This window comes from Acanthisitta chloris, unplaced genomic scaffold (genome assembly GCF_000695815.1).
Source record: "Acanthisitta chloris isolate BGI_N310 unplaced genomic scaffold, ASM69581v1 scaffold9734, whole genome shotgun sequence".
Lineage (NCBI taxonomy): Eukaryota > Metazoa > Chordata > Aves > Passeriformes > Acanthisittidae > Acanthisitta > Acanthisitta chloris.
In genome coordinates, this window is record NW_008669870.1 from 1 (window position 1) to 18,859 (window position 18,859).

General features: G+C 38.2%; 1 protein-coding gene across 1 annotated transcript; it reads right to left on the reverse strand.

Moving 5' to 3' along the window:
- Positions 1-13,333: 13,333 nt before the first annotated feature.
- Positions 13,334-15,234, reverse strand: LOC103801076 (collagen alpha-1(XV) chain-like). The gene is made up of 3 exons (XM_009073478.1): positions 15,064-15,234; positions 13,946-14,061; positions 13,334-13,605 (listed from the first exon to the last, which is right to left on the reverse strand). The coding sequence occupies exons 1-3, from the start codon at positions 15,208-15,210 to the stop codon at positions 13,389-13,391; spliced, it is 480 nt and encodes a 159-aa protein (XP_009071726.1). The 5' UTR covers positions 15,211-15,234; the 3' UTR covers positions 13,334-13,388.
- Positions 15,235-18,859: the final 3,625 nt, after the last annotated feature.

The following is an 18,859-nucleotide window of genomic DNA, read 5'->3' on the forward strand; positions in this document are numbered from 1 at the left end:
GTTGATTCTATGATTCTATGATTCATAGTGTTCAGGGCAGCAACCTCCACACTCCCCAGTGCCACGTTTGCTGCCATGTCACACTGGTCTCCTGCCTCCTTTTTACTTGCAGTTGCTCAGCCAACATTGCCTTTGTAAAAAGTCTTGTTCCTCCTACAGTATGTTTCGCCTGGATCACAATCTTGATAATGTAACAGTTCAAAGGGAGATAAATTTTTATTGATTCATTCTCTTTCCATTTCTCTCTTGCAAAGTGACATCAAAATGACATGTCCTTCATGACAGATATTGGACCAAATGTCTGGATTTGATATAGATTTGTTCTGTAATGAACTACGGATACTGATAACACCAGGCAAACATGTTCTTAGTTATCCATATGTAGAAATACTTAGAGGGCTAATCCTCAAGTAAATACACTATTTAAAATTACAGAAGCACTGTTAAAATTGTACAAGTCCTGAAGCACTTAAAATTGCTCTAATCCCAAGGCACCTTTTAAATTCACATCTAGAACACAAAGTATAAGCTACGAAAATTATGCTTAGGGGGGAAAATCCACTGTTTATTTCCCCATCACAGATCTTCTGGATTTAAGGATGGGTCACAGACTATATCTCTGAAGGAAGGTAAGAAGCAGCAAGCAGAGCATGGTAAAAGACTTTTTCAAGGCTCCCTGTTCAGTCCCATGGGAAGCATTCTAAATTAACATCCTGAGCAATGTTTGGCTGCCAACCTTAGAAAGAATAAAATAAATCAATAACTTGCAGGTAACAACTCACCAACTAAGATGGACTCAGGTCACTTCCAAGTAGGGAACAGTGCCACCACAAATAAAATATATTTTTGCCAGGCCTCACTCTTCTTTCATATCATGCATGAGGTAAAGACCATTACTAAAGAAATGCCTAACATTTTATCATTCCCTGTCCTGGTCCCTGGGTACCTATCTGTAATCCTGTGTACCACATTGGATTCATTTTAGCTGGATGTATTAAACATTGTTCTTTGGTATTTCCTGTGAAAAAATCTTTCAAAGCACTTCTGGCCTACTTCTATCCTCAGTGTTTACTGAAAATGGAAATAATGTAGTCAGTGGAAATATATTTAGACAAATAGGCAAATCCCCCATTATTCCTAGGCTAATTTATGTCACAAATTAATGAATTTGACATAATTATATTCCAGTTAGATAAATATGCAACAAAATTCATAATTTTTTAAAATGCAAGATATAGCACAAAGCAAGACAACACAGAAAATCCTAACTATCTGACTTTATGAGATTTGTTTAAATCATCAAAGTTGTTGAACCTATTTTAAAAAAATCCTTGCTTTTTGGATTGAGTAAATCAGGTTATTATACAGGGAACATCTACAGTTTAAACACTGATTAATTTCTTGCCTCTGTACTAGAATGTGAAATTCATACACATGTGCAGCACCCACAGGGAGAGAGGATGAAGTAATTAATCTTTACTTAGTGATAGTTCTATTTCTTGCAAGAATTATTGTCAGGTTTTGAATATTTCTTATCCTTTTTTTCTGGAAGACAGAGAACAAAGTAATTGCAACTGCAGGACAGGTTCACACAGAACTCTAATGCAAAAACCCACATACTTAGAAACTATATAGGGCATTAAAATCAAAACAAAAAACAAACAAAAAACCAAACAAACAACCCACACAAACCAAAAACATTTTGGAAAGGGACAAGTGGTGAGATATCTATAGACAATTACACATACCAGCTTGTTCTTAGTCTTTGAGGAAGATCAAGGATATGAATGTTCTTGCATTATGAGATAATTTACTTCAGAAAATGAGCAGTACACTGCATCAGCATGCAGCTGCTTGATCCCTACAGCTAACATGCTCCTTATTATACAGCTAATAGGTTTGTGGACACGTTATAGTGTCATTAGGTCATTGAGCAGTTACGAGTGATGACAATGTTTCAAACTTGGTGTTTCATTCTAGCTTGTAGAGTCCATCAGTTGCCAGGCTTGTTTGCTACACATATGCTGATCCAAGTTCATTTGAAATCAGGTATGAATGTGTTCAAAGACAGCAGAGTTGTCTGCAAGTCTTATTAAAGACAGGTCTAATTCATGTTGAAAGCAGGGAAGAAGTCTATGGTCCAAGACATGCTGCTAAACACAGCAGTGACTGGGAAGACTGGTTGGCTTAGGGAACAGTTGCCAGAAGCAGAAAGGCTGACATCAATGATGTCTGGAAATTACCTTAGACTGTATGTCATTATCTGTTTGAAGGCCTTATATTGCTATGGTAACTCTGAAATTGCTTGGGCATCTCACCTATGACTACAGAGGAGGATAGATGCTTGCCTTAACTTAATTCTGTTAATTGTTTGTCTACATTAATCATTGTCCATCAGCCATATCCCTTGAGTGTAATGACAAAGGTTGACTTTTATCCAAGAAATCTTAGTAGACTGAATACTAGACTGCAGAAGAAACTGTCTCTCTTGAGAATTTAAGAATGTTAAATCAAAGTTCTAGAACTATGTATCCCAGAACTTCTGCAATAGTACTGCCAAAAATACTTCACCATGCTTACACAACCAAACTGCCCATTGTCAGTGGTGATTAAAGGTGATCATTGCCAAAAAACAGAAATGCATCACTTCCTAATTTAAAGGCAGGATAAAATTAAGGAAAAAAATGAGCATTTTAAATAAAAGTCAGGAGTATGTCCATCATGGCACAGCATTATTCTGCCAACAAAATACTGGAAATTATGGTAACAGTAATATATATTTATTTGATCTAATGAAGAGTAAAAGACAGGAAAGAAAAAACCCTCACTGGCAAGGAGATCATTTCAGTGAACAAAATGTCCCATGAGAGGACTAATCTTGTCAGAATTAATGATAGTATTACAGGTGAGAAAATGAAGAGCCCAATAAATATTCAAAATTCAGTAGGGCAGATTAGAATTAGAGCATCTTTGTGTGTCGTTCAGTTGCAGTTTAGTTTTATAGGGAAGGTTACTCCTTTTGTAGCAGTAGTTAAGTCATTAGAAATACAGTCTATCATGCTCTTGGTTTTCAGAAGAACAGATTTTCTTGAGAAGCTGAATGCTATATCTTTTTCCAGAATGCAGTATTTCTTAGAACTCTGGCTCTTTTTAAAAACAGAGTTTTAGTTTCCACTTGAATCAACTCTGAAAAATGGCTTGGCCTAAAAATACACTAGAATTAGTTTGTTCTCGTAACTGGCTGAGAACATTAGTTCTTGTAGGACAACTGTTCTCTGAGCCTGAGAGGTTATGGGATTCTGCCCTCGCTTCTACTGACACTTGCCCATATCTTATCCCACAGGAGCTAAGTGAAACAGCTAAATCAGAAAGGAACAAGAATCTTTTACTTTGCAGGGAGTTTTTGATCTACTGTACTCTCTCTGGGGTTTCATGATATTGAGAATGGGCACAAGGGAGAATGGGGGACATGGAGCACAAAAGTGTTTGTATCTGGTTGAACCAACTTAAATCTATTTTAACCCTCATGGTATTGCACCGTTGATCTACTCCACATTATTTGTAACCTACTCTAAAGCTCATTTAAGTGGAATTCTTCTTCCACAAATGAATTGAGGACAGAGTTGTGTTCCTTTGGGCCCTGTTCTATTGCCACAGACATGAGATCATCCTTTCTCTTGGGACACACCATGCCTTAGTCATTGCAGCCCTTGATGAGTAACGCTAGGTTATTCTCTTGACACTGCTTTCCTGTGAGTAAAATGAGGAAGAAGTGTTGTGAAAAGGAAGCTATAAACCACTTGTACCTGACATGCAGTATGTATTTGAACATTGCTATCAAAACCTGTAAAAGCATAATTGTGTCTCAGCAGGCTCCTGTCCGGTTCTATGCTGTTCTAAATTTGTCCTGTAGTTCTCTTTATGCTTCTGAGTTGGCTTGGGTGGGAGAGTCACAACTGTCAATGGACAATACTGATAATAATGGAAGACAAAAGGTCTCCTGGACATAGTGGAATAGGTGATTTGTTACCACATTTGTCCTCTGTATTTTAGTTCTGGCTAAAAGAAGTTTAGACTTGTCTTGCTTGTGAACTAGGACTAACTTTCAAACAGGCTCTAACTCTGGATGACAAAAAGTTGCTGCTCAGCTTCTTCTCTTGACCTGTTAATGATTAAGATCCATTTCAGTAGTTTAGAAGTAACTTATTGTTTTAGATTTAGGCAGCTCGAGTCTTCTCACTGTAGTTTTTTTTGCGGTTGAGTGCTTAAGTTCTCTGCACAATGTACAGAGAGAAACTCACTTAAAAGTTAGCAAAGTCTTGTGAGCAGGGTTGCCTAAACTTCACTCTCTCCACATAGTTAATAGGTTCTATCTAAAATCAGAGCTTTTCTGCAAAAGTATACCTGAGAGCTGTTACATTTCAACCCACTATGCTAGTGGAAAATATAGGCTTAATGCTCAAGAGATTTGTTCTCACAGAAGTTATTTGCAAGACTAAGGATATTTGGAGGTCTACTCTGAGTCCTTCCTACTGGAGCTATTTCAATGCCTGTGGATCTTTATTCATGAGCTACAGAAAGAGGTTCTTGCTCTTTAATAGCCCTAAGTGTCAATGGCAGCACAGTCGCCTATGGATATTTACCAGTGGCTGAGGGGAAATTAGAGGATTGTGAATTTTGGACATGGATACATAAATCCTTTATGTCACTATGTTTGACATCTATCAAATTCAGCTGGGCTGCTCTTCACAACCATCTCCTCTGAGTTCACTGTTATAGTTCCAGCCTGCGGACTAGCTTGTACACCACCCTCAGAATTGCCTTTATAGATCATGCACAGAATTTTTCTATTTCCTTCTAACTTCTCATTCACAGAGTTCACCACAACCTCAGAGCTTTATTATTCCTCCTCCCCAATCCTTTTGGCTGGTCTTACCCTTCAGCCCTTACCACCTTATGTCCTACTGAGTGTACCAGTACAAGAGGATACAGCTGTGACTATTTTGATCCCTCCTCTAGGCTATTCATCAGTTTTCCTGACTTATTCTCCTGGTGATGAACAATTGGGTTTTTGTAAGAAAGATACCATGATGCAGTGAATTTGACAGAATTGAGTAGCTTATTATCTCTCGTTATGTGGCACTCGATTGAGAACAGGACTTTGCTAACGTGTGCCTAAGGCTTGTAGTGCCCTCTGACATATCATCAATATCATCAATAGCTAGGTTGGGAGAGTTGTCTCTTTTTTTCCAGAAAAAAACTTGGAGATTCAGAGGCGACTGAGTTAAATGCAGATGACTTATCTTGTTTCTCTTCCCCAAACTTTTCTTTATGAACACAAATATCTTTCTTCAGGAGATACATTTGGAGAGGCCCAGGCCACAAATCTATTCTGACTTTGGTGGCACTTACTTCTGTCCATCAGCCGGACACTTTCCTGCCCTATCAGAAAAGAATCATAGCACATGATACCAACCTCTTACCTTCTTAAAATGGAGGCATAGACATCTGAGCATACTGCTGTGCCTTCGGTTCCTTCTCCTGCAATTTGAGAAGACCTAACTTTGAAGTTAGCTTAGCTGTACTTCGAGCCAGGAGTTGGGTTAGATGACCTGAGACCATATCCTATCTAAATTATTCTACTATTCTAAGACATATCAAACTACAGTAAAGCAGGGAGCGAGACAGTGAATACACATTCAACTACCAATCTCAGTGGAGTCTGGCTATTAATAAATATTGCCTTTGCATTTGAGTATGTCCATTTCTAATTCAGGTGGATTAATGCATGGCATCAGCTTTGGCTTTACCTGAAGTCTTTGCTTTTTAGAATTTCTGTAAGCTTTAGCTGAATGAAAATGGAGATTAAAATTGGAATTTTGCAGACTCAAAGATGAAAACACTTTTAAATAAGCCCCCCAGTGCTCAAGCTTTGTCAGTGGTATATGTTTACTTACTAAGATCAGATCTGCCATAGCAAATTTTAGGGTAGCCTTCCAAACTGTTAAGTCAATTAGATCCCGTACAGTGGTTTTGGCTTTGAATATCCCAGCAAAGGAGGCAAACACACTCAGAATATGTTTGAAAGACCTTGACTTGTGAGTGTAAGATGTCCAGATTACCATGTCTTTCTGGTATGGGATACTTCTGGATGTTTGAGATCAAGAACAGAAAATAGCTGAGTTAAATTTGTGATATAAGAACAATTTTGCTATAATGATAGAGAAACTTTGCAAAGTAGTGGTGAGGGTAAAAGCTGCTGAGAGTGAGCCAGGTTCCTACTCTGTAGGCAGAACCATTGGCAGTGAAAGACAGTATTGAATGCTTCTGAAACAACCTGTTCACAAAGGTACCCTAGGGACTTCCCAAGCCCTAGGGCTTGTGAAGGTTTGGAGCCTTTCTGCATTATACCTTCTTGGAAGGAAACTTGGACTTGAAAATAATGGGGTCAACAAGCTGGAAACTGCTGCTGAGTTTTGATGAAGCTGATGAAAAACTCCCAACTCAGCCAAAAGAAAGGAAATGTGATATGATTTTAGGCTTGGTTTTGGTCAACATTACAATAAAAATTCAGCAAATTCATGAGTTCAAACATACCACTCATCCTACCCTAACATGGTGTAGAATCAAGGGATACAGTCTCACATTTCAAGGTATCAGGAAGGCTTCTGGTAGGCTGGCTGAAAGGGTGGTGAGATGATTCTAGGAACTCATGTTTGGTGTCTCAGGCAAATCTCAGCACAGCTCTGGACTCAAGAGTCATTGAGAAGATGCTGCTGACTCTAGAATCAAGAGCTGTTCAGTACTCCTAAGAGGTAGACTGTACGCACATAAGCATGATGCCTGATCTACCAGGTGATGGAGTAAAACTGACCCAGGCAAATGTATTGTGTTGACCTGTTTGCTAACAAAGGCACTATGGTACTAGTTGTCAGTTGTACAGGATGACTGTACCAGGGTCCTTTAATCCTCAGATATTTGAAACTTTCCAGCTATCTGAATGGTCACTCCCTGCCCCAAACAAGGTGTTCATCAGTGTTGAATAAGGTGAGGATAATGGAATGGCACTACTCGTGTGTATCTAAATATATATACAGAATGAGAGCTTTTGCGTAGGAAAATGGTGGCTTTAGGGGGCATGTCCTGAACAAATGCGTTCTGGATATGTAGATTATATGAATGGAAAATGTTCGCAGGAGGGTTGTATATTAAGCTTGGCAAAAAGACATAATGAAGCATTGGTGTGTGCCCTGTGAATATCAGACATGCAGTCCCTTTACAGAATTCCAGCTGGGTGAGGAGTCCAGCTAGCCCTGAGACCAGGCAAGATGCATAAGGCAGCTCACTTACCTGGCAGTACAATGAATATCAGACATGCAGTCCCTCTACAGAATTCCACCTGGGTGAGGAGTCCAGTTAGCCCTGAGACTAGGCAAGATGCTTAAGGCAGCTCACTTACCTGGCAGTACAGTTAAACCTTTCTTTTTCCAAAGAGAGTGGCTCTTGCAAGCTATCCACAACAATAGGTCTTGGCACATGCTGTCCCCATAAAACATACTCCAAGGCAGCAGCTGGAAGGGTTATAGGTGACACTGACAGGAATTGTGTCAGAGAACAGTTCAGCAGTCTGTCAGTAATACTGTTTCTGCTAATGGCTATACCTTGATTGTAATAATTTCCCAGTACAGAGCTAGCATCATAGATGTGACTAGCCTCAGCTGAAACCTTAGACCCTTGAAAGTTAAAATACATAACTGCAAGGCAAAGCTAAACACAGGTAAACCTTTTTTTTTCGAGATTTGAACCAACCCATCCTCTAACTTAGTGGGGAGATAATGTTTTTCCAGTAGCAAGCCAGTACTATGCCTAGGATCTCAATTAATACGTCTGGAACCAAATAACACCAAACAAAACACCTGTGAGGTGGTATTGTTACTGATCAGTGGAAAGCACAGCTGTTAGGCAATCCTCTGCTACTATTCATGTGAACAAACTCTAAGTGCAGTGTACAAAACATACCTTTCCTGCAGAGACATAGTCATAGCTGTCATCATCCTGGCTGAACTTTGAATTTGCAGGTGATCTTAGGTACTTCTTATAAGGTCAAACAGGGCCATCACTCCCTTTTCTGCTGAAGCATCACTAATATCCCTGAGAGTAGCCAAGCAAAGGTTATAATGCTACCTCTGATCAACACCAGGGTGTGATGCTGAATTGGCTTTGCATGTATGTGGTGGCTTAATACCAGCTGGCAACTAAGTCTCACACAGCTGGGATGGGGGAGAGAATTGGAAGAGTAAAGGTGAGAAAACTCATGGGTTGAGGTAAAGACACTTTAATAGTAAAGCAAAAGCTGCTTATGTATGCAAAGCTAACTAAGGAATTAATTCAATGCAACACATAGCAGCCCTATGACAGGCTGAAAAGGGAGGCTAGGTTCATATTAAAGTTGCTAAGTACTTAAGTAGATGCTCTAGAAATATTTCTATCTCTGGACAGCTACTGTTGAAGCATTAAAGCGAGACAGTAGGGAAGAACTGCTAGAGTGCAGACCAACAAATAGCAGCCAAATCCCAATCAGATGTTTTATAAGATACATGCGTACCATTAACTCCAATACTTGAACACTGAAATGAAATTGCAATTCTAACATCTAAATTGTTTGAAATTTAGAATACAGGTTCTCTTCTCCAGGCAAAGCATTGGAGTGAAAACAAAAATTGCAAGTCTTAATGCTGAAGTAGCACCTAAACCTCAATGCAAAAGCAGAATAAGTGTGGAGGCAGGACATACTGCAATTCATTCTTTCTTCTTTCACTGCATAGCTCAGGAGTGATGCTGGACAGTCTTTGGTTGCACCAAGACTAGTTTTGTTAACTGTCAGTCCTTTGAGACCTATATGCTGCACTGCAGAAACTCACAGGTTTGGCATTATAGTAGCAATGAGAGGACAAACCTCTCATCTCACTGTAGTTCATCTGGGCAGAGCAGCACAACACCAATAAACGGTAACATGACGTGTTTTGCCATTGTCCAGAGAAAAGATTCAGAACTGAGAAGGGTGAAAGACCTGCTGATAACCTCCTGCTAATAAAATCACTGGGCCAGAACAGGATTTTGGGGTATTGACAATTCAGTACAAATATGACCCTGTGGGGAAATAATTGCAGTCATGAAAACAGAACGGGAGGAAAGTGACAGAGGGGAAGGAACATTTTTGTTGGGCTCAGATTTGTAAATTGACTGTCAGAAATTCCTTCATCCTAATGTAACATGTACCTGAGTGTGCAAGGCCAAAATAGGTGATGAGGTAGTCAAAAACTGCCTCAGACATGGAGTGTGAGGTGGCAGGGATGAAAGAAGTTACTTGAAGATGAGTATGCCTACATTTACACTCCTCCCTTTTTGCCCAATAGGACTTCCCCCACTTTTCCTAATCAGATTAAAAATTATATTCCCTCACATCAACTTTTAAACAATTCAGAAGGATGTGCTACAAATTCAGAATTAAAAATGCCAACCCTTGCAATGTCAGGTCAAAAAATTGTTTTGAAAATTATTGAATGATACCACAAGGTCCATTGGATGTGGTCAGTCAATTCAGACAGATGTATTATTGATTGTGTTGAAATGCTTTCAAAATACTAAACAGTTAACAGTTTGTAAGTACACTTTTGCCCTGCTAGCAGGAGTTCTACTGGTTGCATAAAGTGCTGATGATAACAGGCGTGGTTTGTGTCTGTTGTTTTGGGGTGGTTTTTTTGTTGGGTTTTTTTTTGTTGTTTTCTTTTTATATTTTTTTTAAATTCTGGAGGGTATCTGCTGCAGCATTTGTGCTTTTTTAAAAGAATGGTCTTTGATTGGGTAAAGCATACAATGAACAAATATTTTCATTTGTTAGTGAGGATTCTTAATTCCTTCCAGTTATTAAAGAGCAAGTAAATTAGAACAAAAATGTCTTGACTTAAAGCATGTCTTTTGAAAATAGCATAGTTAATGTCTCCTTGGGACTGAAGTTAGTTGTCAAACTTAATATAAACCAGTAAAACATTGCACTAAAAAGCAATGTTTCTACTGAGAACTGTGGTCTGATTCTAACAAAGTCTTAGCTGGAGTAGTATATTCAAAGTCAGTTTCTAATTCATGTGCCAATTTCCCTTCAAAATAAAAAAATCTTTTCATTTAGAAAGAATCTGTAGTGAGCATTCAACTACGTATTCCTGCATTTTGCACTATCCCCAAGTATCCATAATAAATAAATTAATCTCTCCAGTAAAAATTCAGTATTTCTTTTTCAAATAGTTTTTAACTTTTTATTTTCCTTCCTTCCCTGCCCCCCATTTTATTTACTTTACTGTATTCTTTCAGGTTAAGCACCAGCTTGACTAAAATTAAATTTTAATTATCTTTAATGGAAAACTGCTTCTTTTGCAGAATTGCATACCCCTTGTGGATTCTCCTTGATTTAAAGGAACTTCTGTTGTTATTGCTTGCATCTATAAATTATATAAAGACAAATATAACAGCTTGATTTCTAGAAATCCTTATTCCAATAGCTGAAATATATCTGCTTATTTAATTCATTAACCAGCCCTGGAGTTCTGATGTTTTATAAGATTTTCATCTCCTCTGTATTTACAGTGTATTAACTTCTTCCTTTTAAAGTGTATCAAAGCTGCAAAATAAATGGCTGTTTTCAAGCAAAACTTTCCTCTTAAAGACAAAAGAGCCTTATTTGAAGGATACTCTGATTTCATTCACTTGGACTGCTACATTGATTTCTTGTGCAGTTACTGTATTCAACCTTGCTCGGGTGCTCTTTTGGTGATTCATTTGCTTTATTCACAGTTTCTTACCTGAATTAGAAATGTTCTTCCTCAAGTGCACCTAACCTTCATGTTGGAATCATGCTGAAAAAAGCATTCCGCTTTGATAGAGAAAATTAACTTATTCTTAAGTACTGAGCTATTTTTTTCTCAGTCATATCCTTGATGAATATTACTTTTTCTCTTCAATTATACCAGAGTGTCTGAAGAACATCACTGGCTTTCGTTGCAATGACAGAAAGTGTTGGGGTTTTTTTCCTACGGGAAGGAAACCTTTTCTTTCCATCAGATCTCTCATGCCATTCCCTGGTAAGGTATCTCCCTTGTTGGTGTGTGAGCACAGCATGAGAGCTCAGCACCACAGCAGCCCAGGTGGTGCATGGTTCATGCTCTGCATTCAGTTAAAGGGTGTGGAACAAATTCCTATAGCCTGCAGATTAACGATAGAGGTGGGAAGCAAACACTGAGTTCATTAACAACTTATTGATGATGCTTAACCATTTCAGTTGCCTGCTAAGCTGTAGCAGCTACTCAGGATACAGAGAGGGGCTAGATCTGCAGAGGGATTGGCATAAACAGAACTCGGGATAAAGTTTTGCTGGACCCAACTTGGATGCTAGTTCAAACTGCATGTTTTCATTAGTTATCTCTCCTCCCCCTCCACAGAGCTCTTCTGTGTGATTCCATCACCCTGTCACCTCTTATCATTGCAGTTCTAGGCAAAGAAATAGCCAGCTCTAGTTCAGGAGAGGAAGAGCGAGGACTGACGGGGATGACTGGCTGCAAGCAGAAACCCTGCTGGTCATTATAGGATTAAAAGTAGATGGTTCCTGCTTGAAACAAGTAAAAGCACTTTGTTTTTCCCCCTTGAACCTTCTGTGACACAGAGTGAAACCCTGCTGTACATACACAACTCTTCCAACTCTGTGAAATGAAGGAATTCGACATTGCTCAGTGCTTGGTATTTTAGGGAAGTGGACTATGAATGAGTGCAGTGAATTGTTATGCCTATATTTTAAATACAGTATAAATGGGTTTTGCCCTATTACCATACTGTAATAATGGGGTAATTTACACTTTTACTCTTCCAAGAAAGAAAAAAATGAAGATATCATTCAGCTGTCTCTAGGAAATGAGCTTTTATAGTCAATTGGAAAAATAAAGCTGGATTTCACAGTATTTAGTTATATAATTATATCAGTTTAGGATTTTAAGTGTGATTTGGTTTTTTTCTGTTGAAGGTAGCTATCTAGTGATTTAATACTCTATTTGTCAGCAAATGAACATGTATTTCCAACACAGATTCTAGACTAAATCTTGAAAAATGAATAATGTGGAGTTTGACCTCTGTAGTCACTGCCTGGTAAAACACAAGTAAATATGTTGTTTAAAGAATGCAGTAGACATGTATTGGCAGAAGACTTTAGATATTATGGTGATACCGTTTGTGAAGAATATTACCATTTCCTGATAATTCCTATGATTGCTGTTGCTATTTTATAATAACAGTTCTTTAATTATGTGAATGCCAGAAGGGCAAATTCAGAAGAAGGAAAATCACTTTACGTATAACTTAGTGGGACAATGATGTCTAGAATCTATTTTTAAAGGAACCATGACAAACACATTTTATTTGGCAGTCTGACACAAAAGGAAATTACTTCCTCTGATACGCAATGAAATAAATAAAGGTCAGATGGTTCATTTGTCTGCATTTACTTTGCACAGTTCTACCAGTAAAACAGGATGTTTTCTATTAACATTGCTTTCAGGTTTCCTGGTAACAATAGCACCAAAATAAAGACCAGATTTTGTCTAGCTGAAATTCACTCATCCTGCATAAAGCCCTATGCCTAGAATCTGTAAAAAAAAAAGCTGAAATATGCTGTGGAAGCTGCTCAATTTCTGTGTAAGCACCAGGCTGCAATCCGTACAAGCTTACAGGAGTCAGGTACTCAGCTTCCACTAAATTCAGAGGAGGTGAGAACCTTTGTTCTTATAGCCTTTTTGGTTTGTTTTTTTTTTTTTTTTTTTAAATATATAAATGCAAGCTCTGTAAGGTGTAACAGTCTCCCAGTATTTGCTCAGGAACAGTATGTATATAAGCCTTTATATGAACAGTGCCTTGCTTGGGTATTCAGAATCTATGCAAGTGAAAAGGAGTGCATGGAGCATGCAGCTTCTCAGCTGTGAAGCAGCAGCAGCCTTACTGAGCCATACTGCTTATGAGACAGGCTACTGGATCTTCCTCATAGACCACACTTGACTTGTGCCCTTAAATGATCTCCAGTGTGGCCAGAAAGGTATGGGGCCGTGAGTTAACTGTTGCCAAACTTTGAACCACATGGGGTTCAAGTGGAAGGAAGGACTTTAAGCCAGCCATGTGTGCACTGGATGCTCCACCTAACTGGAATGTGGTTTATGTTGAGGTATGTTTTCTTTTGCTGGTTTTTTTTTTTTCCTGAAATGTGCAATTACAAAAATTAAAATATTTACAAATGAAATTTTCAGTGTCAGCCTTTTCTGTCATTAAATGGAGTATTCCTATGTGTGACAGGTGAATTATTTTCCTTGGGGATCAGGCACATAACTGTTTTCAATACAGAGAACAATAAACTGATTATTGCAGCTATATACTTTCTGGTCAAGAAGTTTCCCTGTCTTCAGCGGCGATGCTTGTCCCATAGCTCCCATATCAGCTGTGTGCCAGGCTTCACAGTAGTTGCTAACCAGTCGAATCCCATTTGCAGTTGAACCATGCCATATTACTTTTTGAGGCCTGAAAAATAACATTAAGAAGTTACTTCCTGAAGGTCTTTTGCTTTATTCAATTACACACCTATAGGTGTGGTGACCTGTATTCCTGTGTTCCTTCTGCTTGAAGCAAGCAGTGAGTAGGTAAAGATGAAGACAGGAGAGAAAGAAAGGAGAGCACAACCTGTTATCCCATTCCTAGACTATCAGAAATTAAAAAGAAATATGGCATAAGGAAAGGCATAAATTTTTATCCCATGGTATCACAAGTAGCCTGAGGTATTGCTACCTGTACTGTCTGGTAAAATCAGGAAAATAAACCCTTATATGTAACATGTAAAACACAGATGATAATGTAAACTCACCAAGATGAATCAGTCATGATGTTCCTCCCATCAAAGGAGTATATTGGAACATGAATGTTGAATTGTCCACCATTTCCATCAAATATAGATTCCCAGTTACTGAAAAGGGTTTCTCCCTGTTAAAATTTCAAAGCCACTTTTGCAAACAAAACAAATCCCAAATCCACATCCTACCTGACCTTTATAGACTCATCTATACATCAGAAAACCTAATCTGCATTTAAGGACTCCTATGATTCCAGCTTTCACATCAGTTTCTACATGATGCTTGTGAACAAACTTGACTCATCTGTCATCTCTGTGCTAATAGGTCCCCAATGCATGCCTTTACCTCACAGTTGTCTCTCTGTTCTAATGCCATCTAATGTCATATTCAGCTTGATCATCCACTGTTCTTTTCCTCCTAAGGCATTGCTTGAAAATTTGCTTATAACTACTGCAGCTATAGAGAAAATATAGAGATAACTTGTACTGGAATGCCTGTTAAAGTCACAATTTTATGAAAAGTGTTGCAAGTGTTCAAGGCAAAAGCTTCGCATCAGGCTGCTTCTCAAACTGCTTTTTTTTTCCAGTCAAAGTTGAAACAATATTGTCTTCACAAATTTCTCTCCAAGGCTCTGTATTTGCATGTACTTCAGAGTAGCATCCGTTCAACATGCTCCAAGCATCATGCTATTCCTGTAGGTTTCTTTGGCCGCTTGTTCTGGGAGCCAGCCAATGCTACAGAGACATGGTTTGTTTTCCTCAGTTTTAGAGTGTGTCTATTTATGTGAGACCACAAAATGACTCATGCTCTAGACTCTCCTCTCTGTTTCATTGGGGTAAATCCAATATCACAGCTAAGCACAGAATTTGCATTTTTCTTTAGAGATGAGAGAAATAGGCATTTTATCCTACTATACTCCACGATCATAGTGGAAGGTAGAACATAATAGCCCAGTAGTTTTCTATTTTGTACTACTTTTTTGTTTCTTGATCCTGACTGTGAAATATGAAGCAAAGCTGCTTATTTATAAAATGCAGTTTGGGCTGAAACTTTGTGATTTTGCAATTTTCCAAGATTTTGGGGACACCTACAACCTATCTTAATATAACAAGTAGTAAGCGTTCATTTTTACCTTAAGATTGACTACTGGTAAATGGTATCGATCCATTTTTCTGACAACTGTGGCCAGATCTTGCAAATGTGATGAGAGGAAGGCTCTATAGGTAGACGTCAAACCTGCTAGTCGGGCCTGTTGAAAGCACTGAAAGTCTGCTCGCATGTCACCAGAAAATGGGAAGTTCAAAGCCACCAGATGCAACTGGATAAAAAAAGAAGAAAGGGAACCATTTAAAAAAAATTGTAACACTTAGAAGACATATATTGGAAACAAAATAGTGCCCTCTCCTCCTGCCAGCACAGAACACATCTTTCGTAACAGTAGGAAAGTTATTTGTGGCCATAACGTTACATTTCTCAAAGGTATGAGACCCTTAGCCAAAATACCTATTTTATCTTTCAACATTAAGGAAATCATGAGGATTATATACACCTAAAAATAAAATTATTTTAGAAGCAGCTAATATTTTACAGCAGAAGTCTTGAAGTTATCACACAAACAAAATCCCAAATCCTACAAGCATGAAAAAAAGTATCGAGAAGTGACCATATACTACGAAAAAATACAAGTAGCATGCTTGAGTCAAACAACACAGATGGAAGAACTAATTCTAATTTTAAACTAAATTCTCAGGGTTTTTTTCCTTTCCTTTCCTTATGGTTTCATTTCATTAAGATATAAATCAATTACCTTGATTTCTTTGTCTAAATATTTCAAAGTCTTTTACATGAAGGCTTAGGTTCTAAATTGTCTAAAACAGGCAGCACCATGAAGAAAGAAAATATTCTAATGAATGTTTTAATGATATAATTGTTGCACTATTGTTAACTTACAAGTTACCCTGTGTTGTAGGTACAATCACTAAGTGAAGAGGTATTCCTAACTCAGAGTCAGGATTTTATTTTCGTTTGAGGTGGGAAAGGGGCTGAGATGATGAAAATAAATACAGAAGAAACAATTTAAAATTGTGTCTGACACGTCTAAACAAATTAAAGAAGTGTATTTGTAAAATCCTGAAGTAAAATCTCTGATTTTGAAGAGAAAATATCACAACTCTCCTTCAAGATGCAAACTATCATGTTTCAAACCATATCTATGCAGTTGCAATACAGATACTTACTGCTGGTTTTCCATTGTTCATATTTGATATTGGTCTCAGTGCAGGAATAGACTGAAATCCCTGTTATTTGAACACAAGCAAACAGATAGGTTAAATATGCTACTCAGATCTCACTGCTCCCTTCTAGCACTCTTTTGGCCTTTCATTATCTCGGCCCAATTAACCTGTCATCAATGTTTTCTATACCCTTTGCCACTTACTGGTTTTCAACCTGCTGCAATTCTTTTGGGGACAGACTTCACAAGCAGGTTGGTACAATAACTTGCAGAAAGGGATCAGGTTCAAACTAAAAATTGAGGCTTTAGAATAGACCCCAGCACACTGTAGGATAAACTACGTGCAGGTGATGGTTATGGTACACTGAGTACAGGACTGTAATCTTTTAAAGAAAATCTGCTTTTCAGAAACAATTTTCTGAGTTTCCTTGAGGAGTATCAGGGCTTGATATGACTGACCTCAGCGTTATGAAACAGAATTCTGTGGTTTTGGTTTTTTGGTGGTTTTTTGGTTTGGTTTTTTGTGGGCAGCCTACTTTATTCTGCTTTTTGTAAATGCTGCTTTGTCTCTGTAGTGTTTGGAGTCTCAGAAGATGCTGGAAACAGACGACTGGCCAGCACAAACCAATTTGCAAGCTTATGTAGTGCTAGGATGCTTGTTTTGAACTGACAAGTCTCAGTGAAAATTCATGTTGTGCAGACATCTGCATATGTCTTCTGCCAAATGTATCACACATCTAGTTTTTCATGGTCCAATATTTTGTACTTACATGGCTTGATATGGCTGGAGGAGGAAGGCTGTCAGCAGGGATAGGAATTAGCTCACCAAGCTGAAAGAACCAGAAAGGATACTAAAACAAAACCGTATTACCCGGAGCTTCTGAACTAAAAAGAAAGGAAACTGCACCCATACTTCTCCACCTGTGTAAAAATATCTGCCACAACTCCATTGTCAGTAAGGGAGTTGGAAAAGATTAGGACATAGCACAATAGTACCTGTAATTTTCTCCATCCATTTCGAACGCGGATAAAAACTTCACTGGTTTCACTCAGATAGATTAGTGTGCCTTCTGCTACAAAATGGACTTTTTCCAACATACCCTCAATGTTTTGGAATGTCGTAACCTGTCAAAGAGGAAAATTAAACATACCTCATCAGACACACAAAACATCTTGCATGTTAAATTGTTAAATTCAAGCCTCATTTGAACACATAAAAGTCAAGTGTTTTTTTTGTAGGAAATGTTCATAAAGTCAGTTTTGTGTAATTTAATGCAAAAAGCTTCAGTAACATAAATATCTTGATACTTTGGCATACCAGCATCATCATTCTGTGGATTGTAGTGGAACTCCAGCAATAGTTAATTTTGTACTGATACAGTTTAGCATCCTAGATCAAAATGGCAGAGTTCGGAAGAGAACTGCGGATAGTTTAAAATCAGGGGCAAGTTTCTGGAGAGGGTCATTTCTTGACACTTGCATATAATTTCTTCCTCATTTCTTCAGTGTGAGAAGGCACATTAATGCTTTATGAACAATGCAGACCCTACTGTAGATCTGTATATTGTTTTTTAATCTTAGTTTTGACCTAAGTGGGCTTGGACCTCCAGTCTGAGACAGTAGCTTCCCGACTTTTACTACAGTCCTCTACCTTGGGGCACCAGTATTTAAATATTTGTTTCTCCACTGAGAACTGCAATGAATGCCCTCTGCTAGCTTGAATAGGTTCATGTTGTGTTGTGGGGTTTTTTTTTGGAAACTACAAACATTTAATTCAGAAATTACCAGGACAGAAGCCTTTGTTGTCTTTTTTGCTTAGCTGATATCTGGGATATGATTCTGATTTGATTCATGATGCAAGATTTATATGTATAATCTGGCACAATGATGTTTAGATTTGCTAGGGAAATTTGCAGTTTCCATCTTAGAATTAAAGGATTCATATTATTGGATTTTAATCCAGTAATGTGAAGTGGGTTTTTTTTTTCAGAAACTGGGAATTCAGTAGTTGTTCTAGTATCTCAGCATGTTAAGTTGCCACAGTCCTTAAGAGACATTGCTTTGAACAAGGAATATATGATGTTCCATTACTTCAGTATGACATCAGTATTTGCATTTGTTTGAATAGGCTGTTATTAATAAGGCAATGGACAAACTTGTCCCTTTCCCCACCTATATGGATTCCCTGCTAAAAGATCACGTGGTTCATAAAACACTCTAATAAATAAAAACATAGGATGGAACTTTCTTCCTCTTTCAGTGCTACCAATGACACAAAAATATTTGAAGAAATCTTTCAACAGCAAAGTTTCTTATTTTTCTGTCTTACCAGATTCCTGGTGGCAGGTGACCCTGGCTCTCCAGGAGGACCTGGTGGCCCAGGCATTGCAGCTGCTAAAATAAAACAAGCATACAATACATGTTCAAGGTCATAATTTTTAAAGGACTTAGTGGTGGTGTCTAGGAGCAGTGGAAGTTTTACATTTCCTGAACAGCTGTGTTCAAGTCAAGTACAGAAAATGCACTCTAAAGACTTTTTCTAAAGCAATGATGAAACAATCGAATCTGTTATTTGGGAGGTTAAGGACAACAGATTGCAATCTGTTGTAGGTACTCTGCAAATTAAGAACCAGATCCACTTAGATTGACCAGAATGCTGTTCTGCTAGCTGCTAATGATGTGTGTAGCTCCTGCC

What these genes read in the sequence shown, in the direction of transcription:
- LOC103801076 (XM_009073478.1), bottom strand. Translation starts at nt 15,210, where the DNA reads ATGCGAGCAGACTTTCAGTGCTTTCAACAGGCCCGACTAGCAGGTTTG. An exon ending in TACCAGTAGTCAATCTTAAG is followed by an intron (nt 14,062 to 15,063) that starts GTAAAAATGAAC and finishes AAATTTTAACAG; the next exon opens with GGAGAAACCCTTTTCAGTAA. An exon ending in ATCATGACTGATTCATCTTG is followed by an intron (nt 13,606 to 13,945) that starts GTGAGTTTACAT and finishes GTTATTTTTCAG; the next exon opens with GCCTCAAAAAGTAATATGGC.